The sequence below is a fragment of the Coptis chinensis genome, chromosome 9 (genome assembly GCF_015680905.1).
Source record: "Coptis chinensis isolate HL-2020 chromosome 9, ASM1568090v1, whole genome shotgun sequence".
NCBI classification, from domain to species: domain Eukaryota; kingdom Viridiplantae; phylum Streptophyta; class Magnoliopsida; order Ranunculales; family Ranunculaceae; genus Coptis; species Coptis chinensis.
This window is the reverse complement of record NC_141464.1, coordinates 47,574,837-47,599,199: the sequence shown is the minus strand read 5'-3', so window position 1 is coordinate 47,599,199 and position 24,363 is coordinate 47,574,837. Positions and strand designations below refer to the sequence as shown.

At 38.0% G+C, this 24,363-nt stretch overlaps 1 protein-coding gene, 1 long non-coding RNA gene and 2 pseudogenes across 4 annotated transcripts; 1 reads left to right on the top strand and 3 right to left on the bottom strand.

Moving 5' to 3' along the window:
* Positions 1–445: 445 nt before the first annotated feature.
* Positions 446–3,163, top strand: LOC147476356 (uncharacterized; annotated as a pseudogene). The gene is made up of 7 exons (XR_015208963.1): positions 446–617; positions 1,248–1,346; positions 1,506–1,628; positions 1,723–1,812; positions 1,882–2,049; positions 2,687–2,765; positions 2,857–3,163. The product of XR_015208963.1 is annotated as an uncharacterized LOC147476356 (transcript).
* Positions 3,164–11,607: 8,444 nt separating this feature from the next.
* LOC147476355 (protein INVOLVED IN DE NOVO 2-like) lies at positions 11,608–16,956 on the bottom strand (annotated as a pseudogene). Its single transcript, XR_015209763.1, has 7 exons — positions 16,818–16,956; positions 13,721–14,367; positions 13,248–13,486; positions 12,768–12,857; positions 12,410–12,693; positions 12,006–12,212; positions 11,608–11,900 (listed from the first exon to the last, which is right to left on the bottom strand). The product of XR_015209763.1 is annotated as a protein INVOLVED IN DE NOVO 2-like (transcript).
* Positions 16,522–19,372, bottom strand: LOC147476354 (protein INVOLVED IN DE NOVO 2-like). Its single transcript, XM_086583618.1, has 6 exons — positions 18,722–19,372; positions 18,379–18,560; positions 17,952–18,041; positions 17,586–17,871; positions 17,158–17,367; positions 16,522–17,050 (listed from the first exon to the last, which is right to left on the bottom strand). Exons 1-4 carry the CDS (start codon positions 19,062–19,064, stop codon positions 17,743–17,745), a joined length of 744 nt encoding a protein of 247 aa, XP_086439744.1. The 5' UTR covers positions 19,065–19,372; the 3' UTR covers positions 16,522–17,050; positions 17,158–17,367; positions 17,586–17,742.
* Positions 19,373–20,765: 1,393 nt separating this feature from the next.
* On the bottom strand, positions 20,766–22,072 carry LOC147476353 (uncharacterized). The gene is made up of 3 exons (XR_015209298.1): positions 21,730–22,072; positions 21,467–21,606; positions 20,766–21,371 (listed from the first exon to the last, which is right to left on the bottom strand). It is a non-coding gene; the product is annotated as an uncharacterized LOC147476353 (long non-coding RNA).
* Positions 22,073–24,363: the final 2,291 nt, after the last annotated feature.

Sequence of the window (24,363 nt, the reverse complement as noted above, 5' to 3'; positions counted from 1 at the left end):
AAATGCCTGCTTCTTCATTGAAAGGTACCTGTCAAATATGATTGGAGAACCAGTTATGGTTCAGTGTCTTTTCATTTGCGTGTGTGGTGTGAGTACGTTAGCTAGTGTGGATCAACGACCAAAATATCGGCGGTGTGTGCGAAATAGTGCTGATATATATTGGTTTTTAGGTACCTGATATAGATATATTGTGATATATCAGATGGATATATAGACACATTTTGTATTTGATATATATTGGATTTTCTGATATATCATCAATATATCAGAAAATCCAATATATATCGGATACAAAATGTGTCATCGGAAAATAGATCGTTGATTTTATTGACTTTGACCGATTTTTATTAAATATCAATGATATTTTTGATATAATCGATGATATTTTTGATATTATTTGATATATCAACATACAAAATAAAATTTTAACTGATTAACAAAAAGATATATATCCACTGATACGGTTAGGCTATAGTGCCACTCTTATCTCACACCCCATCCTGCGATCATCAGATCTAATTCATTAAAAAATCGTAAAATTTCAAAATATCAAACTCATCTCGGTCTTCTTCTTCTCCGCTCCAGAAACTCTCAATCTTGTCAAACGCGAAATTAAGGTATTTCGATTATCAAGCACTTTCATTATTTCACTAGCATGTGTCCTGTGCTACGCATCACTTCGCCAAGTTGTTTCTCTCATTAAGAAAAGAGAAACAATTTTCTAAAAATGGGAAAGATATACAATTCCTATACATAAATTTTAGCTTTTAAATTAAGAAGACTATCCTAAAATTACTGAAAAAAGAGGTGGTTCAATTTTAATAGAGATCAGGGAGCCAGTTGTAATTAATAAATAGGAAATATGTAATTTAAATAAACATAGGGAGGTGGCTCTAAAATCTTAAAATAGGGAGATTAGAAATACACTGTTCGGTTGAGAAGTGTGGCTCATACAAACCCGGCTATCATATAATGTAGAGATTTGTGAAATTCGTTTGATAATGTTTATTTTTTTTTATTCATTATATTCAAAACTATATTGTTTAATTTCTGCAAATACATTCGTTTTAGTCGTTCATGAAAACTTGGTATACTCTTTTCTTTGCAAGTTTAGTGATTTTAATTACCTAATGCAATCAATCTATATTCGATTTCAGACTGTGCAGAAGCCATTCCTTATTTATGTTCAAAACATTAGTAATTTGTCCAACTTATATACTCTCATTTACTAGTTATGATTTTTCTAGGTTATACCTGCTGAGAATATTGTTGCAGCATTCCAAGACACTCAGAAGACTGAGTTTGCCATCTCAAAAACTCCCTCTGAAGCACAAATATTTTTTGAGGTAACTTCTATGTACGCTAGAGTCTGTATTAAGATGAGAGTTTCTGTATCATTTTAAGATTGTTTAATGATTCAAACACTTGATTATTTAAAATGCCCTGGCAATCTAGCTTTTTGATTGTAATGAAGCATTGGTTCTAATCATGGCTAGTATTATCAGGGCTATGTTGACAGAAGAAATGAAGTGGGGAATCTGTTAAGCTTGAATACAGCCACTGTAACACGTGTTCAAGTAGTTGGAATGGGTGATCGGGTATGTGTGGATTTGTGTACTGGACTTCTGGTTTGTGCTGGACTCTCTTTACTTGTTCATGTCACACTTACATACTTGAGATCCCAATACGACATAAATTTTGTGATGAACAAGGTGTTTTTAGGTTGGGTCCTTTGCTAGAGGGCTATTCCTCGTTCATTCCGAATGCTTGGAGTCAAATTACATTGCCAGCAGGCCTTTCCGAGTTAAGGCGGTGTGTAACAGTTGTAAATTTGAGTGAACTTACCGTCCAAGTTTTGAATTTTATGTTGTGTCTCGACAGGGGCCAATACATGCCTATGTAGCTGTTCCGGGAGGAAGGACCAGCTATCTTTCAGAGTTGCAGACAGGTAAAGAGGTTCTGGTAGTTGATCAGTGTGGACGGCAAAGGACAGAAATTGTTGGGCAGGTAAAGATTGAGAAAAGACCACTAATCCTCGTCGAAGCTAAGGTTTGTACAAGTTTCAAATCTGATTCTGCTTCACTTGTATTATGGGATTGAAACTGCAAAATGGTTCTTTTAAACAAGGTTGTATCATCTTTTTTTTTTTAAAACTCTTCCCTTTCTAAGTCGATAAGTATCTGCTGACCTAAATTAGCTCATGTGTTTCACCAGACAGACTAATTATCATAGTATCAGATACAAGCCAAGCTGAGAGACCCATAATACAATATATTCACACTGAACCATATACTGTTGATTAAAATAGCTAAAAAATGTATTTGTGGAGGCATTTATCTTGGTTCAAACTAACGGGAATTTATTTTCAAAACGTTGGCATTTATCTAACTTGTTTGACACCTTAAGATTTAGGCACGAGTGTTCTGAGTAAAAAACAGGGTAACTTGTGATATTTATGTATGACAAGTACACAAAGACGCAATTTACTAACCCCAGCATATAATTTTGAGCACATGTTTGCATTTTATATCTAGACATGGACCGACTCCTCAATTGCACATATCTAATGTGGATATGCACAAGTGATTCTGATACGTTGTTGTTTTTCAGTTTGTTGTGCTGAACTTGTGATAAGGTGTTGATAACTAACAAAAGTTTGGATTTTATTAATGCATGGCACTTGCAGAATAGTTCGGATGACCAAACTCTCTCCAGTATCCTTTTGCAGAACGCAGAGACAGTTGGCTTAGTCTGCCCCTCATGAGGTTTGCTTTAACTTCTGTCCAGTACACACTGTTTATCAAGTTCTACAGTTCATTCTCTCTCAAAGGTTCTTTGTACATTGGTGGTTGACAGGAAATGGATCTATGAAGATGGTAATTCCTGTGACTTCACTTGAAGTAGGAGATGAAGTTATGTTAAGAGTGCAGGGTGAGGCTAGACATACAGGAATAGAAATCCAAGAATTCGTCCTGGAGAAGTAATCCTGTGACCTGCCTATCTCGCGGCATGCAAGTTTTACTAGATCAGCAACATTAACAAGATTTTGTTAGCTTGTGGTCAGCATTTCATAAATGTACACATCTGAATATTAAGCATTTTAATCATGTAATGGACTTATTTACACTTTTAATCAAGTAATGGTACATATAAGTGTTCATGATCTCATAATGTACAATGCTTATGAAGAATTCAATTCATTTGAATCAAACTACAGCCAGGATCTTGTTTACTCACTCCCTTAATCCTCATTTCTGTTCTTACATCCTTTACATTATCCCAATCACCCGTATTTGCATACACATTAGATTGGAGAACACAATTACCACTATCGTAAGGGTCCAGTTCGAGTAAGCGATTTGCGATTTTACTTGTTATACTGGTATTGCCCTGGTCTTTACAAGCTCCAAGCAACATACGCCACATGATCACATCTGGGGTTATTGGCATATCTTCCACAAAGTGAAATGCCTCACCAGCTAGCCCTGCTCTACATAGAAGATCCAGAAAATTAGGCTAGAGGGGTTAGTTAAGAATATTTAGTAGTCCTAAGACTTCTCTTAAATTTTTTTAGAATTTAATACTCCAATTTGACCAGAATATGGAACACCTATTACCCAACTTTACCAGGAATAGACGAAAATATCCTTGCTTGGAAACAAGCATAACCGACTATCTACCCAATAACTTAGTGGGATGCAAAACAAAATTTTGAATTTCACACAAAAATAAATTTGAATTTCACACAAAAATTTCACTTATAACCACCTGCCTTTACATTTAAAAATGCATATAATGAAAAAACTAAAAATATTGTCTCCAATATTTTGTGGAGGCATTTGACACTAGTCATTAAGTCTAAACCCCAAACCACTATACACTAAATCCAAAATCTTTATAAACTAGACCCTAAGCCTAAACCCTAAACCTTAAAATACTAAACCCTAACCCCTATAAACTAGACCCTAAGCCTAAACCCTAAACCTTAAGACACTAAACCCTAACCCTTATATCCTAAATTTCTAAATATTGAACCCGAAACCAACCCATTGCATTTAATAGTAGTTAATCAAACTCACAAAATAAATAATCAAATGCATTTTATATCTGCATTTTAAAATGTGTGGTGTGTATGCATTTTAAAATGTATAAGTTTATAACATGGTGCATCTGCATTTTAAAATATATAAGTTTATAACATGGTGCATTTGCATTTTAAAATGTATAAGTTTATAACGTGGTGCTTCTGCATTTTAAAATGTTTGCATTCGGTAAAACGTTTTCCATAGAATCTGCAAGTGTATCCATACAATTCAAAACCAATGATTTTAAGATTTAAGATGGAGGATTTACAAACCTATAAAATAAGGGGAGAGTCATGTGCATCAAAACTAACATGGCAAACATCAGAGATACGAAGTATTGAGAAAGAAGTACAGTCAAGTAAAAGAAAAGAATACACCATTAATACCATTGATAATCACAAACCGAAACTGTTGAACATCAACCAGGTAAAAGTAAGGTGTTCTCCTATACCTTCCCTAAAAAATTACACACTCCCACAACTTTGTCAAAGTAAATTAACATTTTCTAACTCTGTATAATTCTATGCCCAAACAAAAGGTAATGCAAAGAAATTTAATAAACTCACACACACAAATGTAGTTTTTCAAACAATGTTTTCTCATTCATGATTCTCAATCGCTCCTACAAACCATTAAATCTGTATCAGCGAGCCCGAACTTGCTGATGTGAACCCAAAGAAAAATTAGGATCTAAGATATCATTGTGGTTTGGCGAAGGGTCCAAGTAAGGCTAGTTGGAAGTCGACTATGACTGTTGATGACTTGGAGTCGCAGATAGTGTACTTGGATGAGGAGGGGGTGCAGCGGACTGTGAAGCGAACTAATGTCAGCTTCAGGTTGAGTAAGGTATCGGCCTGCTTGCTTGAACATATAGCTCTGGATGGCAACTGTAAGGAGCTGGATGCCAAGGGGCTGGCTGATAACCTGAAGCGGATGAAGATATCACAATGTCTGGTAAGTGAAACTGTCCATATTTGGCTTGCTTGTTCGTTTATGAAAACTACTGCGAACTGATTGCTGTTGTATGTGTACGATGGCAGCTTGTGAGTGGATTTCAGAAGCTGAAGGAGATTGCCCAGTTCGCTGAGTCAGATAGAGAGACTGTGGTGAAGTTGAAAGACGAGCTGAAGGGGGTTCAGGATGCGTATGGTATAGATTGCCGTGAACTTGAAGTGGTGAAGGAGTACTAAGAGCTTAAGTTGGCAAAGCTGCTGAAGGACACTGAGGTAGACGAACTGAAGCTAAAACTAAAGGCTGCTGAAGAGAACGTTAACGCTGCTACTATAGAAATTGGTAGGTTGAATGACTACGCCATACACAGCAAGGGCGTTGCTCAGGACGCTACTAAAGCTTATGACATTCTGGATGCTGATTTTGTTAAGCTGGAAGCCGATTATAAAGCTTTGAAAGAGGAGCATGAACGCGGGGCTCTCTGTACCTCAGTGGTACAAGTACAGGGAGATGCAAGTGATGCTCTTACTTCTTCAGTCGTTGCTCAAGAGGTTGCCGAACCTCGAACTGATGTTGTTATGTCAGATGTATTTGTGAACTTAGATGTGGATGGTGTGTTAGTTGTGATTGAGGGGAGGGATGCCGAAGTTGAGGACTCGCTGGCGGCTGCAAATTTGGCTGTTCTACCTGGGGTTGGCGAGTCGTGAAAGTATATTGCTGATGTTGATGTTTGTAATTTGTGATACTGATACAATTTTGGTTTCCCGGGATAACCCAGGCGATTCGTTTTTCTTGTTTCTGTTTGTTAACCTACTGAACGACCTGGTGCCCCGTATTGGTCTGAGGTGCCAATATGATGAATGGTGGTTAGCCGAATTTGGATTTCCGAGTAGACTTCGGCCATTTCGGCTAAGATGTGCTTGTGATCTGGGTTTGCCTGACCAGTTCATCTTTTTGCTTATATGCTATGTTTGTTGTTTGCTGTTTGCTTCTTTGTTTTGTTTATCTCTTGCATGGCTGAATGTATGAGTGGCGATATTGCTATATCGGTGTGGTTGCGTAGACGACTCCTTGTAAAAGTAGATGCGTTTAAGTAACCTGTGGTCCTGACTGAGCGTCTTGTCCTTAATTTGTCCTTAGCGTTGTAGGTCGCATGTAACGAGAGTTAGTGACTCTGTACGAACTGCGGGTATAGTAGGATGTATGACGTGCTCTTTATTCTGGAGAGCTGAAGTATTTTTGCACGTGCGTGACACGTGTAGGAATATGGACGGTTAGAAATATGAAATGACGGCTGCCAGGTGGCCTGACGTTTGGCGTCTCGATGTAATTATGGCGTGCCTAGGGAAGATACGTTATTTGAGAATAAGTAGGACTGTTCCTAGAAGACACAAGGCATTTGCTCTTCTTCTCACTGCATTTCCTCTTCTCCAAACCGTTGTGTGCCATTTTCTTTGCTGCTTACTCAGGTATGTTTGTTTCCATATTTGGCTATATCTTTTGAACAGAAACCTGTGTCTTGGTTGCTAACTTGCTTAATGTTAGCCTTGCTTGTAGATTTCATTATGGACAGGTGCCGTAAATATACTAAGGGTGAAGGGAGTTTGAGGGAAACCTCCCCCCTTATAATGGAAGAAATGGAGTTCCACCCTCATCAGCATGGTGACCGTGGCAAGAGAAAAGGTGTTGCTTCAGAAGCTAAGGGCAATAAGCGACCCAGGAGTTTAGGTCGCTCGACTGGTGGCATTGTATTCAGGTCTCCTCGGCATATGGATGAGGCCGATCTGGCTGCTGAGGAGCATAGTGACCAGGGTCAAGGCCACCATGTCACTAGTGAGAGTTCGTCCTAGCATCTCGGGGATGTGGGGAGCGAATTCTTTTATTTGGGGAAGACGGGGAAGAAGCATGTTGTGAAATGTTCTGACTGCAGCTTCCACTCAGCACCCATAGCGACCAGTCTTCTAAAAGGGATCGTGTTGGATGGTAATAAGGCTGAGGTTGAAGACGAAGATATGGAGACGTTGTTGGGGACCATGAACATGGCTACTTGTTTGGTGAGCTTTTCATCTGTTATGTTTTTCTTTTTGTTTCCTGGGCGACTCTAATTTTGGTATTGTACTTGCAGTTTCTTGGGTCACGACAGATCAAGAACGGCAGGCAACGTTCGGCATTGATGTCAACGCCAAAATTTTTGGGATGTATGCGAGCTGCGTGGGGGGCTGACAAGAAGAAACTGGAAGTAATGACCAAAAATTATCGGGATGCTGCTGATGAGAATTATGTGCTAGTTAATGCGATGAAAGATCTGTAGGAGAAGTTGGCTGAAGTTACGGAGTATGCCAAGCAGTGTCAGGGGGTTGCGCGCAAAGCGCAAAATGCGTACGACGTGACCTGTATCCACTATGCCGAACTGGATGAGAAGTATTTCTAGTTGAAAAAGGCGTGTGATGGTGGGGATCAGGGTACGGGTATGCGCGTGGTGCTGAGAGCTGCAAGGCACACCCCCTGGACCAGTGCTGCTCCGAAGGATAAACATGTTGCTGCTCCTTGATGGTGATTTCCGTTCTTGTCTTTGTCAGTGTTGAAAATTTGTAAGAATTTTGTCTGTTCTCCTCTCTGTATGAGAGTTAAACCATAGAGCTGAGTTATCAGGCTTGCCTAATCAGTTTGCCTTTTTGGTACCGAGACGCAGTGAACTGGTTTCCACGAAAGTGGCAGTTCGACATTTTGCTAACTTGTACGAATACCGATCTGGATTTCCTGGGTAGACCCAGCAGATCGGTGGATTCATGAACTGGTTTCCTGGCGTTGGCCGGGAAGTTCCATTGATGAATGTGTATGGAATGCATGTTTTTGCTTGATTTTCGATTGCTTGTAGCTAAAGTTTTTACATGTAAGTTGCCCCGTATAGGCTGTGAACCCTAGTAGTTTAGGTGAACGTGCTAGCTTACTATGGCATAAGGCTTGCTGAGAGCGTTCTCGTTGAGTTGATCCTACAATTAAATGTATTCAACTGAGGAGAATGTGAGAGGCTTTAGAGCCTGTGATCTCAAGAAAGCGAGAGGCTCGTGGAGAGCGTAATGTGTGTGTAAGCGTAATGAGAATTGCAGAGGCTTAAGAGCCTGTAAGCTCAAGAGAGCGTGTTACTCGCGGAGAGTGGGTTAGCTTATGAAAGCGTATCGCTCACTGAGAGCGTTCTCACTGAGTTGATCCTAGAAGTATAGGTCCTCAACTTGTGAGAATTTGAGAGGTTCTGGAGCCTGTTAGCTCAAGAGAGTGTGCTGCTCACGGAGAGCGTGTTAGCTTATGAAAGCGTACTGCTCACTGAGAGCGTTCTCACTAAGTTGATCTTAGAAGTATAGGTCCTCAACTAGTGAGAATTGGAGAGGCTCAGGAGCCTGTTAGCTCAAGAGAGCGTGCTGCTCACGGAGAGCATGTTAGCTTATGAAAGCGTTCTGCTCACTGAAAGCGTTCTCACTGAGTTGATCCTAGAAGTATATGTCCTTAACTAATGAGAATTGGAGAGGCTCAGGAGCCTGTTAGCTCAAGAGAGCGTGCTGCTCACGGAGAACGTGTTAGCTTATGAAAGCGTATTGCTCACTGAGAGCGTTCTCACTGAGTTGATCCTAGAAATATAGGTCCTCAACTAGCGAGACTCGGAGAGGCTATGGAGCCTGTAAGCTCAAGAGAGCGTTTTGTGCTTGAGCACGTTTGAACTCCGAAGAGTGTTTTGTTCTGTAGAGAACGAGCTGTGAGTGGTTTCCTCATGCTGACCTGCTATAGAAGATGAAGCGACCTCAGCGGAGCTGGTCTCGGGTGATTGTTTCTCGACCGGAGGAATGGAGATCTTGGCAACAGGAGTTGGTGCGCCCTCTGGGGTCTTGACAACAAGAGCGGAGGCGACCTCTGGGGTCTTGCCAACAGGAGCTGGGGCGACCTCTAGGGTCTTGATAACAGGAGCGGAGGCGCCTCTGGGGTCTTGACAACATGAGCGGAGGCGACCTCTGGGGTCTTGATAACAGGAGCGGAGGCGACCTCTGGGGTCTTGTCAACAAGAGAGAAGTGGTGACGCTATGTAGCGTTTGAGCTTAAGTGAGCGTTATATTCAGCTGGGTGTTGTGACCCGGGTGAGTCTGTGGGCATCCTGCTTTGGAGATTGTCGTCAATAGCTAGCCTTGAATTGGCGTGACTATAGTTAGCCCCAGTTTTGGAGCTTCATTGACCTGTAAAAATGCGAGCTAGCACCAAAGAGTTATTGCGAACTAACAGTAGTAATTTTGGAGATGCATGGATCATAATAACAGAATTGAACTTGTTTAGATGGCAACAATGAGCCCAGTCCGGAGATGGTTGTGGCTAGCCCCCAGTATGTATTGGAGTTTGATTGACCTGCACTAGATCAAACTAATATCCAAAAGAAATTAGAACAAAAAACTGTTAATCTGGAGACTTTTCCCGCCGGAGCAGGGTAATGTGCCTGTTCATTGTGCCTAGTTGACCGACTAAACTCTGGACTTGAGCTTCAAGGCTTGCCATGCTTCGTGGGCTTGAGTGTTTTTCTTTTTGGTTTAAGGATTTCTTAAGTGGTTTCGCAAGAGATCGAGACCACAGACGGCGCTAATGTAAAGACGTATTTTAGCTTTCCTTTACATATAAGGGAGGAAGGAGAATGGGATTGGGTTAAGGAAAGACCGAATTCGCTGATGAGCGAGCTACCTACGTATCTTCTCTTGATTCTGGGGGGAGAGAAGAATCTAGTCTCACGTAGTTCATGTAGGTGGTATTTATAGGCATAAAGGGGTGTTGATCCATGAGACACGTGCACTGACATGTACATATGTAGGGTGGAGATTATGAATGTGTGTTAGGTTGGTTTTGGTAGGAATTGTGTGATGATTGGGAGTGGGTGCAGTAGTTCATATATCACGGTGATTGGAAGTACAGGTAAGGCTCTGGTAATGATTACATCTGGATAAGGGATGATGTCCTTATTCGAAGCGTTCTGCTTTAGGTCGTTCATTCGCCTTGAGGTATTCTTGAGCGAGCTGAAGTGTACCACCTACATGAAGCGAGCTGCTCACGAATCGAACTTGGAGGTCGATGACATGAGTTCGTTACGATCTCTGCTTATGGTTAACGCGTGTTTAATATTCCTCAATGAGAATATTACTCTCTTACACCTGTCATGAACACTTTTATGTGGAACAATCCTTTTACAGCACGACATCTTGATTCAATTAGCGGATTAGGTATTACTGTAGTACCTCCCATACCAAAGAGATTGGCTTGTGGAGACTATGGAAATGGTGCAATGGCTGAACCATCTATCATCTTCTCTTCCATGATGCTTTCGATCAAGTTTCCAGCTCAGCTTGTTGATAATGGTAATGATCTTTAGTAGCCTAATAGGCCGTATCACTTCTTGGCCTTGTGGCAACATACACAGCAATGATTTTAGTCTTCTATACTTACAAGATCTCTTGTATTGGCTTTAAATATAGCAAAAGTTGCATTACAGATTTCATTGTTGATCTCCAACTTGTCCCCTGTTTCATCTCTCAATGTATTTGATATGTTGTAAAATGTTATCTTATATTCCTGAGACTTAAATTATTTTGTTTTTCGTAGACAGACAACGAGATTGTGGACCTTTGGTATATTTCTATGGTGAAAACTTACAAGATGCTTGCATTGCCTACTGATAGTCTGAAACAACCAAAAAGCTGAACTGCTACTGTGCAGAACTTGCAATCTAATCGTTTGTGACAGGCTAGTATTTGAGAGAACCAAGACAAGAGGCTTCTTCTTCGAGTCCCTAAATGGTTTAAATTGTATCATGCCGCGTTGTCAGTAGATAGTGATATCTAATAGTGCTCTTTATGATTTGTAGTCTTGTACAGTGTGGTTGAGAAAACTAAACAAGAAGTTTCTTTCAAATAGATGATCGTTGACCTTGAGTTGTAACTTGCAAGATCGAAATGTGTGAACTAGGTTTTAGAGTTTTTGGATGCTTGAAGTGGTGTTGGGCTGTTGGCTATACAACGACGAGAGGATTTGGCTACGATTATGGAGTATTTTGTTGTTTTCCTTTCAGTTTGTCCTGGATGTGAATGGCAGCAAACACGACTTCTTTAACTTTTTGATTTTCACTGCTTAAAGGAGTGTTCTTTATTTTCTGTCTTCTCACTTGTGCGAGCTAAGCAAGTTGCGTTACACAACTTCGTTACAGCATGTACAGTACATGAAACTTCAGTGCAGGGCAGTGAATCGAAGCACTAAATTCGCCTTGGTCAACCAGAACTGATAATGATCCAGATTCCAGACCACAGTATCACTAATTCACTACAATATGACAGTTCAATGAAATATAATTTTCATAATTAATATCATCAAAAGGTAGTTGCGAAAAATGGAAAAGAAAAGCTCAGAAGACATTCTTAGCCATAAGCTTGCAGAATGATAACAAGAGATGGAATACTTTCTCCAATAAGTTCATGTCTCTACTCCCCCCTCCTCTTATACAGGGGCACATACAAGTTCAGAAGAGACTAAATACACAATACTGAAAAACTGACCAGGAAATTATGCATCTAGATTTGCCTTTCTGTTTCTTAAACTTTTTTTTCTTTTTTTACATCATCGAAAAAAAAAAAGTTTCTTAAACTTTCTTAGTATGAACGTTTCTCCCTCTTTAACTGTCGCCCTTCTTCCCATCTCAAAGTTTCATAGCTCTTGTACTGGGTACCTTCCACTTGGATTGTACTCCTTTATCTCCAGCAAGGCTGTAGCAACCGCACCATACACCTTATTGCCATACTCATTCTTCAGGTCTTTCAATTTTTCATCCTCGTCATCTAGTAAAACCTACATCTCAAACAACATTTGCAATGACTTGGAGCAAGACTCACGTAGAGGAAAAGAAAATAATGGTAAGAAAGAGCCTCAGAGAATCAATAAAACAGTTTTTACCTGCTCTTCCTCCCCAACTTTTACCATTTTGTATGGATTCCACTCGGGATTCCTGAGATAGCTATCCCACTTTGAAAAAAGCTCAATAGCTTTTACATCAGCTTCAGTACCATACTTGTGCTTGCATGCATATCGAAATGGTTTGATGTCAAGATTTCCAATGTTTTTTACTCCAATATGACTTTGCAGTCTCTTTCCTCTCAAACCCTGCAAGAGAGGAATGTATTGTTGTGAGATAATATATAACTCTGCAAATTAGACTGTCATAAGTTCTGAAAAGTAGGTTAAACAAGCAAAATCCTGCAAATCCATTTGATAATTTGATATAGCTTCAAGAAAACTATACTTGAGAATTATTACAAGTGTGATCCTCAATGAGGCATCTCTAATGAAAGAAAGCTTACATTAATCAACTCCTTGCGAGCTTCCTGCAGCTCAGCATTACTATTCTGCTCTTTTGCTTTTAGCGCTGTGTGCATTCCTTTCAGATATTCGAGATTTTCAATTATCTCCATGCTGATCTCCATGCTCTCCGTTTCCAAATCCTCCTTACTTTCCACATGCTTCATCACTTTCAAATGCCCTTTCAATTGCTCAATTTCCAATTCTAATGCTTGTTTTTCTAACTAAATAATCTTCTTGTGATGAATATCTTTTTCCCACTGACATGTATTGTAATATAAAATATCTGATAAAATTGAATTTTATATAATAAACAAAATAAAATGGATATATCGTAGGTTAAGTCAACTTGTCACAAACCTTTTGAGCTTCGAGCAGTTTCAGCACATTGTCATCTGCTTTCTTTTGCGCCATAGACGCCAACTGAAGAGACACAATTTTCCCCAAACTCTAACAAATAAAAGAAAATTGTACTAAGCATCTACTACATATGATAGCGTCATGCATGACAGAGCGTACATTAAAAGAACTTCGCTCTACCACAATACATGAAACAAAGGATTAGTGATGACCATGATCTAAGCCGATTCTACAGTAGCATCTGCATTCCTACTCAGGGGATGACTCAACCATATCTACTCTTTGTAATACAAACTCAGATTGATTCAACGGTCAAAAGATATACATAACACAACAAGCAAAAGAGATAGATAATACAATTGGCAAAAAACTTTGTGATTATAAAGACTAGCACAACCTAAACTTGAACTTTATGGCCTTGTGGTCATGTATACCATTACTTTCATCTAAGAAGGAAAGCAGGAAGAATATAATTGGTACCGTAATCTTCTCAGCAGTCCGTTTCCTTCTATCACATTCAGTTTGAGCCTCACGCATCTCCAGTTCTCTGCAACGCAACTCAAGCTCCTACCTCTGAGTTTCCAAATGCAACCTCCACTCTTCACGTTCCTGAATCATCTTCTTGAAATGGCTCTGTGTATTCGACTGCATCTTCTCTATCTCTGAGAAGTGCAGAACAATGGAAAATATGATACAGGAGAAGTAAATGGATTTGGTACCTAATTCTATTACAGAAATATACATCATGAAAAGTATTAGAAAGAAAAATACAGATGAAATCTATGACTGTAATTCTGATTGAAAACAACAGCAGTGCTGCCATCGTATCAGAGAGGATATACCTTCATTATGGACTCTAATAAGCTTGTCTTTCTCTTCCATGACAATATGAAGTGATGAAGTAGTAGTCTCTTCAACTTTGGACTTCATAATGTTTATGTTCTTCTCCTTTTAAATTATCGCATTTGATAACTTTGAGACAAGTTGATCAGTTTTTCTTTCATCCTCAATGTGTTTGATGGTCTTCAAGTCTCCAAACTTGTGAAGATTCTTGCCCAGCACATCTCCACTATAGTAATCATCTTCTTGTGTTATCCATCCATAGAGCTTAGATCCATGACGCTCTGTGGCTAGCCAATCCATTTGGCCTAAATGATCTGCCTCAAAAGATTTTTCAAATGATATAGCATTACCAAATCCAGCCCAATCCTTACTGAACTCTACAATAGCAATTCCCGAAAAACCTTTGTGATCCACAAAGGACGGGTCCTCAAAGGGTTGAACCCTTTCTTTGTAAATTATTTCTTTAACTTCGATGAACTTTCCCCTGCCGCTTTTCCATCTTTCCATTCGACTGGAAGATTAACAATGACACCCATCCAGGCCACACGAATACCTCATCTTGCATCCGCTCAGTTTGAGAATCTACACAAACGTCAGGTTGAGATGCAGCGACAGCAGTAACTATAAACTCGTCTGAAACCTCTAATTTGTGAGTTCCATTCTTCATTTCTTCAGAAGTCACATCAATATCAGCATGTATCTCAGTTTCCTTTTCATATGAAATTTCATCTAAATTCCGATCCATTAAAATCCAAATCTGCAAAAATCCCAAATAAATATTTCAACACCACTCCATAGATTATGAGCTTGTTCACCGGTACGTAGTACAGAGAAAATAAACATAACCAGAGTTAATGGCAGGGGCTTCATAAAAGGACTTATAGTAAAGTCTATCCATTTATGAAAAGGGGAATCAGAAACAATTATGGATATACCAAAAAGGTAGATAAAACGATCATATTTATTCACAATGGCGTCAATTTAATTTTCTATGTAATCTTTATGCATTATAGTGTCTAGGCCTGGGAGTAATGTATTTGGAATTATCTGAAACCCGGTAATAACTATCCTACTTTAGCGGAATGCATAATACAATATTTAAATCTACAGTCTGTTACAAATTCTGTAGAAATGTTTCTATCTAGACTTACAGAGTAACATATAAACAAGGGAGAAAAGGAGCAGCCATCAGTGTTAGAGCATCCAAAATGCAGTTAGGCATTTTTTCCTGATAGCAAATGAACTTCCAAAAACATCTCCAATGGATTAGCCATTGTGCATCAGCAATACCATACTGTTGGGCAAAGTAACTAAAGCCACAGTTACACAAACAGTTTGATGTAAACTGTAAAAGAAATTGTCTAAAAACAATCATACTGTAAAAGAAATTGATGTAAACAGTTAGATGTTATAAATGCTTCCTAATGTCATTTAGGAAAACACTCCATGAGGAATGCAGTTCTTAATCTGGAGACAATAAAAGCACCGTCTCCCATTACAAACATAATTTGACATGCTAGTATAAATAACTTGTGGCTTGCTAAAAACGTTACGAACATTGAACTATTCTAGCTATCATATATTCATATCCTAAGCCAAAGTACTTCATAGCGTCTCAAAACCTAACATCAATGCAGACGCTCTGATTCTACAGGCATCCACAACACGTACTTCAGGTTTTATGCGACTTTTATTTTATTACAGAAGTAATAGAAGTGAACAACTAAAACAGCATCAGCGATAAGATCTCTGTTTCTCTTTTTTGAATGAAAAGAGAAGGAGAGATGATAGAAACTAATAAGGCTTTAAAAAAAAAGTCTCAGAATCACTATTTCTACTCTGGGATTACTGCAAATATATTGTTAAGATGGATTAAACTCAAATCAATATGTAGACTAGTGGGAACGCACTCTGATCATATTATCTGCCTTTGACCTCAATTTAACAGAACAGGATAAAGGTGAGTTTTACCTGTAGACAAAAAAAAACAAGATGCTACTAGGACACTCTTTCTTCACTATATTTGTGCTAGAATGCTCCTCTTCTTCGTTTTACAAAAGAGAGAGAGAGAGGAAGAAATTACTAACCCATACTACTGCCTTAGCAGGATTAGCTGTTAGTAAACACATTTTATCATATTTACGAGGTGACATTATGTAGATGGCAACATGTTTTGAATCCCAAAACTTCTCTACACGAATGACAGCATAATTATGTAGTAGATTTAAATGCTCTTTGAAAATCATCACGGCTTACGAGATAAGAAAAGCTCCCAATACCATTGACATTTCTAGCATACTCTTGAAAGATGCCTTTACAAATTCTGACTGATTTAAACGCAGTAAATCTTTTCATATCATATGGCATGATATTGTTGGATTGTGATGCTTAGCTCAACTTACTGACTTGGAGTCTTGGAGATGTCAAAATGGAATTGCAGGGAAGCATTAACCATAAAAGGATATAAAAATAAAATAAAATAAATGTCAAAAGGGGAAAAACAACTTGATTCGCACTGAAAAATACACGATTCACACTCAAGTTCTATTGTAATAGTACCTTTTACCCATGAAACTAGCAAAAAATAGTAATAACAAAGTCTTTCAAAATCAATTTAAAATAATTATTTTCATCTGTTTGTCCGTAAACTGATACTCCATTGAAACAGAGAAATGCTACCTAAGCATATTCTCTCCATAGGTTGTATCTGTTGTGGAGAACGTTATGTGAGCACCACATGTAGTAGTTCCACATATGGCTGGGCGCCAAGTTCAATTTTTTTCTTATTACAGGGAATTTATTTAACTGGGAAAGTCGATTTACTAAAAGTTAATTCAGCAACCATCTCTGTAACAGATGAGGCATTGAAGCTTTGAAGAAATAAAACGCTGGCCCAGATTACACCTAATGGTGGGACGACTGCAAAATTTCTTTAGCTGGTTCTTTACAAATTCATCGACTTCGTTTCAAGATATAAAACCCAAAGCCATTGGGCAGGTATCTTTTTCCAAAAATACATTTCAACTTCTATACAACTACCACTCTTACAGAGAGTTTTGCATTGAAGTTTTAAGAAACTTCAGGCATTTTGCCATCACAACTAAGCCAGTAGGAGACGGCAAATTCACCGTCATATACAATAAAAAATTGGAAAAGAACCTGAAAAACCCTCTGTAAGTTTAAAACAACTTAACATCCAAAGCTTACTAGATGGTTCTTTTGGATTTCTGTTTCTTCCACTTGTTTAATATGAGCTTTGCTCCCTCTTTTACGGTCACCCTTTGTCCCTCCCTGAAGTTCCACATCTCTTGCATTGGGTACCTTTCCCTTGGATTATAGTCCTTTATCTCCAGTAAGGCCGTAGCAACCGCATCATACACATCACCACCTAACTCATTCTTCAGGTCTTTCAGTTTTTCATCTTGATCATTTACTAGTACCTACATCAGAAAACAATATTCACACATTACCAAGTAAAAACATTGGAAAAAGCAACGGTAGGAACGAGTTTCACTGGAAAGAGTTTCACAGAATCAGGAAAGTTCGCCTGATCTCCTCCCTCCACTTTTACGACTTTGTATGGATGCCACTCTGGATTCCTGAGGTAGCCATCCCACAATGAACAAAGCTCAATAGCTTTCTCATCTGCTTCTTTACCAAAATACTTGCGCTTGCATGCATCACGGAAGGGTTTTATGTCAAGATGTCCAATGTTTTTTAACCCGATACGAGCCTTATTGGAATTTTCTATTCAATTCTGCAAGGAAAGAAAGTATTGCTATGTAATATAACTCTGCAAAACTGTCGTAAGTAGTAGTATGTAGGATACTAGGATCAGATAACAAGCAACCATTAGCTTAATTGTTGCATAATCCTGCAAAGCCAATTTATTTGGCTTTCAGAAAACTATACTTTAGAAATGGAACAAATGATCTCCATAAGTAGGCATATTTTTGCAATGAAAGAAAATCTCACTTTAATCAATTCCTCGCGAGCCTCCTCCAACTCTGCATTACTCTTCTGCTCCTTTGCTTTAAGTGCTGCCTGAATATCTTTCAGATCTTCTAATTCTTCTTCCTTTTCTTCCAAATTTTCTGTCATTACCTTCATCTTCTTTAGCACATCCAAATCCTCACTTCCAATATGCTTCAATCACTTTTAAAGACCCTTTCAACTGCTCAATATCCAGTTCTAATGCTTGTTTCGCTTCCAATTGTTTTTCTAATTCAATAATTTGTTTATGATGATTCTCTTTTTCCCACTGACAAAATAATACATGCATGTTTTCAGACAGCGGCTCATTATGATATATATATATTTGTAGGTTAAGTTGAGACAAACCTTTTGAGCTTCGACCAGCCTCAATACATTTTCATCTGCTATCTTTTGCGCCATATCCGCCATTTGAAGAGACTCATTCCTCCGGGAATTCTGACAAGAAAAACAAAGGTCTATTTGTAAATATGCGAGATAAATGGTTGCTGAGGACGATGAGCAAAGCCAATTGCTAAAGATAGCTACAGTTGCATCTAATTTCCATCTTATAGTCTTATGACACCACCAAGGAATATATGTACTCTTTGTATCATGACTCAGACACATTCAAAGAAATGATAAATAACACTACATGGACAAAAATCTGAAATGCTTAGAAATACTTAACAAAGCTCATCAAATTATATAGGTATGATGTATAACATACATGTCGCGGACTAGTACACCATTTGTCCATTTATTTAAGACGGAAAGGGGAAGACGGAACTGATACCTTAATCTTCTCATCTGTAAGTTTCCTTCTCTCACTTTCACTTTGTACTTCACGCATCTTCAACTCTCTGCCACACACCTCAAGCTCATTCCTCTGAGACTCCAATTGCAACCTCCACTTTTCATGTTCATGAAAAATCATCTTCAAGTGGTTTTGTGTATGCAACTGCATATTCGTTATCTCTAATAAATGCAGAACAAGTATAGTTACAAGTAAATGGACTAGGCACCTAATGGATAAAAAAAATTATGAAACTAAACGAAAAATAATAATAACAAAGGCAGAAATCTAAGCCAGTAAATCAAGTGCAAAAATCTCCGTTTTACAATTGAAATTGACATACCTTCATTATATATATTAACAAGCTTTTCTTTCTCTTCCATGACTTTGTGGAGTGATGAAGATGTCTCTTGTACTTTAAACTTCATAACATTTATGTTCTTTTCCTTTTCGCTGATCACATTCGATAAACTTGATACAAGCTGACTGGTTTTTCTTTCATCTTCATCCATAATTTCATTGATGGTCTTCAAGTTGGATTTGCAAAGATACTTACCTACAACACCTCCACTGTGACGGTCGTCATCTCGTGCTACCCATCCATAGAGCTGAGATCCATGACTCTTTTTCTCACGCCAATCAGTTTTGCCTAAATGATCAGCCTCAAAAGATTTTTCAAATGACATAGCGTTATGAAATCCAGGCCAATCCTTACTGAACTCTACATTGTGTCATTTCCTGCTTTAACTCTCCAACATATATTCCATTCCTCAGTTCAACTGGAATATTAACAATGACACCAATCCAAGGCCACACAAATACTTCATCCTGCTTCCCCTCAGTTTGAGATTCTAAACCAACTTCTGATTGAGATGCCCCGACAACACTGCCTGAAACCTCTATTTTGTCATCCCCATTATTAATATCCAAATCGTAATCCATTGGAATTCAAATCTACCAAAAGGCCAAATAACGAATAATTTCGTTAAATCTTGAGGACACCAAAAATAGTAGAAACATACACATAAACATAAATAATACATGGTTTGAGAATCGAATCCGAGAAAAAGTCCGAATAAAAGAGATGGAAGAAAATTTGGAGTACATACAGGGTCCGTCCCTCACTACTGTTACATAATATTTTAAGGCTCTTACTACTGTTACATAATATTTTAAAGCTGTGTTTGTTTAGTGGCAAACCTGAAGTGGGAAAATATTAGATTTGCCAGTATTAGATTAATTTGTAGTGGAAAAATATCAGTTTCCTAGTGTTTATTTGTAAAAATTTATAGTGGAAAAATATGGGATTTGCCCGTATTTATTTACATGGTTTTTTTCCCCATGACAAGTAATATTTTTTTTGTTTCCAAACTCAATGAAGTCTAAAAAAAGCTAAAAATAAAATGCAAAATAAATAAAATTAAAGACAATACACAATCAAACACTTCAAATTAAGGATGCACAATCATTGAATAATGCAGTTGTAGCGGTTAGGTTAAAAACCTATTAGACAAATTTCATGTTGTCTAGTTTGCAAATGCAAATTCATTACAAACCAATCTCAGAAGTGCTATGAATGTTGACGCATGATAGTCAGGTGTTGGGACATGGGAATATGGGATCGAGTATGGAATGCTCGGGATGTTACAATAGAAATGAATTACAAATGGAAACTAAAAGGCGACTCTCTCTTGCTTTTCGGTTTATCCGGAGCCGGAGGAAGAAGTTGATGCTTCTTATACCCCTCCGTGGTACTTGTAAGAAATATGAAAAGCCGTAAGCAAAGCACCAATCCACTACACTACTAAACCACCGCCACCTACACCCGGTCCACCATCACACACGGTCCACACTCACACACTACACTACTAAAGGCAAAGACGCTAAAGACCAAACAAAGAAAGAACAAAGAACAAAGCGCAAAACACCCAACACCAAAGACTAGCAACACCCAACACCTTGCAACAGAGCACCCAAAGACCTTGCAACAAAGAAGACTTCCCAAAGACGCTAAAGCAGCAAACATCATCACCACCACCCAAAGACGCTAAAGAAGACACCCAAAGACGCTAGAAGAGCAACACTTTCAAGACCTAGCAAAGAAGAAAGACCTAAACCAACCTGCACACAAACACCCACCTAACGATCACTGACCAGCGTACTACCACATAACATCTTACACCCAACACACACACGCACTACCGCACCCAACACACACACACAAACCTTACCACCTTCAACCGAAACAATCAACGAACACACCCACTATGTTTAAAATCAGATGACTTACAATATACGTAACAAAACCAAAGAATCTCAACTATTGCATTCATAGCTAAGCTAAGCATAAAAGCATTAAAATATTACAAAGACCCCAAATGAACTTGCCTATATTGCCGTTAGTGAAGCTATCAAAGAAATCAGATTCACCATTTTCAAAAAGAGAAAAAGTAGATTCCAATACTTATTGTAAAAAATATGTAGACTACCTACACACACTCAAACCACCTAACCACACTCACACCTACCAAAGTTATCAAGGTAAGTGTTGCTGAAGTTTCTAATAAAGTAAAGCGAGTTTATTCAGATGTCAAATACTTGTCAATTTATCACAACCAAGAAAGCAATATATTGCTACATAGAGACAACTCAAGAACATATTTCCGCCACCATCATTATCACCATTCACAAACGTCATATTATACCCGATTACCTACTTATGCCAAAAGTGGTGTTCAAGTTCGAAAATCTGGTGTTCTGCTTTACAGAAAATTTTAATACCACATTTGATGTTGTTAGATGTTTCAAAAACGAACAGGTTTGTTGCGAGGATGGCACCATAGTGAACAGAAATTACGCAATTAAAACAGGTGCCACATGGTCTCTCGCTCTCTTAAAATGGGGTTGGATAACTAAGTTAAACATTTTATAGCATATATAATTTACATGTGTGTTTGATCGCCAAGCCCAAAATAATTCGCAAGAGTAGCCATCTGCATTCAAATTTGTTTTTGGAATACATCAATTTCTCATATATAATTGCTACTTGCTAGGAATGTTAACATAAAGAAACTATGAAGTATCAAACCTTCATGTTTCCAGCTCGTCTCCCAAACCTTTCTCTCAACAACACCTTTGGTTCAGGAGCTGGTCGACCAATCTTTGCAAAAGCTTCACGTATACGAAAACAATCGAATTTCACAATATTGTGACCAGCCCAAACTCGGCCTACACAAAAACAATTCACAAATTATTACAAACTAATATTTAAAGTACATAGTAAAAAGATAGTGGTCAAAAACAAATAAACCATGAAGAATATTATGAATCGGAATTTCCCTTACCCCCCACCTCATTCCTGATGGTTTGCCTGATCCCCGGTGTTTAGGTTCATAATCATCCGAAAACCCGTCAATATGAACTTGTTCCTCCTTATTCACCTCTTTCTTTGTTTCTTCAGTTGGAGTAATTCTTTGAAACTTCCTTTTGAGTCTCTCTCTCATCCAAAAAGAGGTTGACCCTAATTCTCCTCGAAACCGGTTCAATATCACTTCCTCTATCCTCTCTAGTCCGACCCAGTATTGGATAAATCTCGATTTTTGGTGAATCGGGCAGTCCTTCCATTCTCATCGCGAGACCATGGAGTTTCCTTCGTGAATGAGAGAGGAAGATGAGAGCGAGAGAGGGTGGCAAATTTTTCTGTCCTTTAATGGGAAAATTTCGACTGGCAAATGAGTTTAGGGGTGCGGGTGGATTCTATTTTCCCATTTCTAGTGGGAAAATTTCATTTGCCGGCAAATTGAGAGTAGTGTTTGCCAGTGCTCTTAAAATCACCGAAACACTAACAAATGGTGCATCTAGTGGGAAAATAAAATTTGCCACCCCCATTTGCAACTAAACAAACATAGCCTTAGGGGTCGTTTGTTTTTCTGAGCCTATGAATCTTTGAATCTTTGAATGGCTGAATCATCATCCTCTGAATGCTAAATGATTCTTTGAATTCTAAAAACATGTTTGTTTTCTGTTAGAATAACCTGGCTCTGAAGGCTGAATATAAATCATTCGGACAATTTTACTCATACTATCTATTTTAAACACTAACTTGATTTCTTGTTAAACAAAATATATATTATATTTGAGGAGAAGAGATGGATTATCGAAAAAAATAAATGATAAATAAATTTATTTAAAATATGCTTTCACAAATATATTTTAACGGTTTATTTTCATATTTTGTTTATTTTCAGAATATATATATGTAATTCTATTTTTAACAAAGTGGATATCATTCACCCAAAAAAAATGAAAAAACCTGTGACGCCAACATCAAATTTTGAAGAACCTATTTTGAAACCATAAAAGTCAAGGTAAGAAAGTAGATGGGTTCTTAAGATGGGTTCTTAAGAAAGAGCAAGAAGGGACTTTTTTGTTTCAAGTATTAGAATTCAGCATTCAGAAGAAATTTTGGTGCTGAATGCTGAATGCTAAAAGTACCACTTAATGCTTAAACTACTTAAAAAAAACAAACAAGTTTTGAGCCTCTGAATACTTAAAACTTAAGGTTAAGAGGCTCTGAATGCTGAATTCAAAAAAAACAAACAACCCCTTAGTGTAAGCTACGTCACAAAAGTTGAGGAAAAGAAAAAGAAAAAGAAAAAAAGAATCCCACCAATTGCACAACCTCACTGGTCGGCTTCTTTGTTGGAAGCTCTGAGTTCTCACCATTCTTTGTGTACATTGCATCATCTTGGCATATATCTTTGTCAGTTTACTCCTTTCAAAGTATGTTATTCGTTCTTCAAAAATATTGTCACATTTTCTCTTCGTTCAAGTTAAGATTTTTCATGTTTTAACAAAATTTCTATTTTTAACCCTCTTAATTTCATAATTGCGTTACTAGTTTTACATTTTTTTTTCACATTTTTTTTTGTCTTTGTACATAGTGGGTGATGAATATGGTCATAGAGAGTTTAGGTGTTACTATGGTGGTGTTTGGAAACAAAATGCAATGAGAGTTTACACCTAGAACCAGACTGCAATCAGTACGTTATAGGCCAATAAATCCTGAAACTGAAGACTTGAATTATGTTATGGGAAGAGGCAATACAAGTGAAAGAGCACCGAGTGGAAGAGGAGGTCGATCAGGTAGAGCAAGGAGAGGTATATCGTAACATGCAACCGTGTCATTTAGTGAGTCTCAGCCACCTCCACCACTTAGTCAATCACAACCAGCACCTCCACCCAGTGTGGGAAGAATAGGAGGTAGCTAGAGCATGTAGAGCTAGAGGCAGAAGAGGAGGTGCAACTAGCACCACCAACTCAGAACCAATACCTAGTTCCAGTACGAGGCCTATATTGAACATACCTCCTACCCCACCTATGCAACCACCACAACATAGGAGGATAACAACTTTTGTACCTCTTGAACTGCATATGAGAAGATACTACAGGCAAGGAGAAAACTCAAATTCAATAACAGGACCAGGGTCTTTTTAAGCAGTAGTTTATGTATTTTTCTACTAGTGGTTTTATGGAGTTGTTTATGCAAACTCAAATTCAATAACAAGACCAGGGTTTTCTTAAGCAGTAGTTTATGTATTTTTCTACTAGTGGGTTTTATGGAGTTGTTTATGCAATTTTCGTGTTTTTTTTTGTTATTATCTTTGGTAGTTTTGGTTTGGATCAAAAGTTCACTGTTGAGGTGTTATGTGCTTATGATTATTAGTCAATGTTTTGTTAATTTTTTAGTTTGTATTTTGTATTGTAGCCATGTGTCATGTCTGAGAGATGGTTTTATTTAGTTAATGAATATTGAATATGTGCATTTATGTGATTATGTGTTGCTATGCATTAATGACATGCGTTTGTTTGATATATATTACTAGATTTATATAGAAAGGGAGTGTGAAACAGAATGGAGGTTGCTAGATTTATATAAAGTTGGGGAAGGTGGACTTGTCAAAAGAATATAACGAATTTCTATAA

Coding starts and splice junctions, on each gene's coding strand:
- LOC147476354 (XM_086583618.1), bottom strand. CDS start 19,064: ATGTCATTTGAAAAATCTTTTGAGGCTGATCATTTAGGCAAAACTGAT. Junction 18,561..18,721: donor TGTTAATATATATAATGAAG/GTATGTCAATTT, acceptor TGCATTTATTAG/AGATAACGAATATGCAGTTG. Junction 17,872..17,951: donor GGCTGGTCGAAGCTCAAAAG/GTTTGTCTCAAC, acceptor TTATTTTGTCAG/TGGGAAAAAGAGAATCATCA.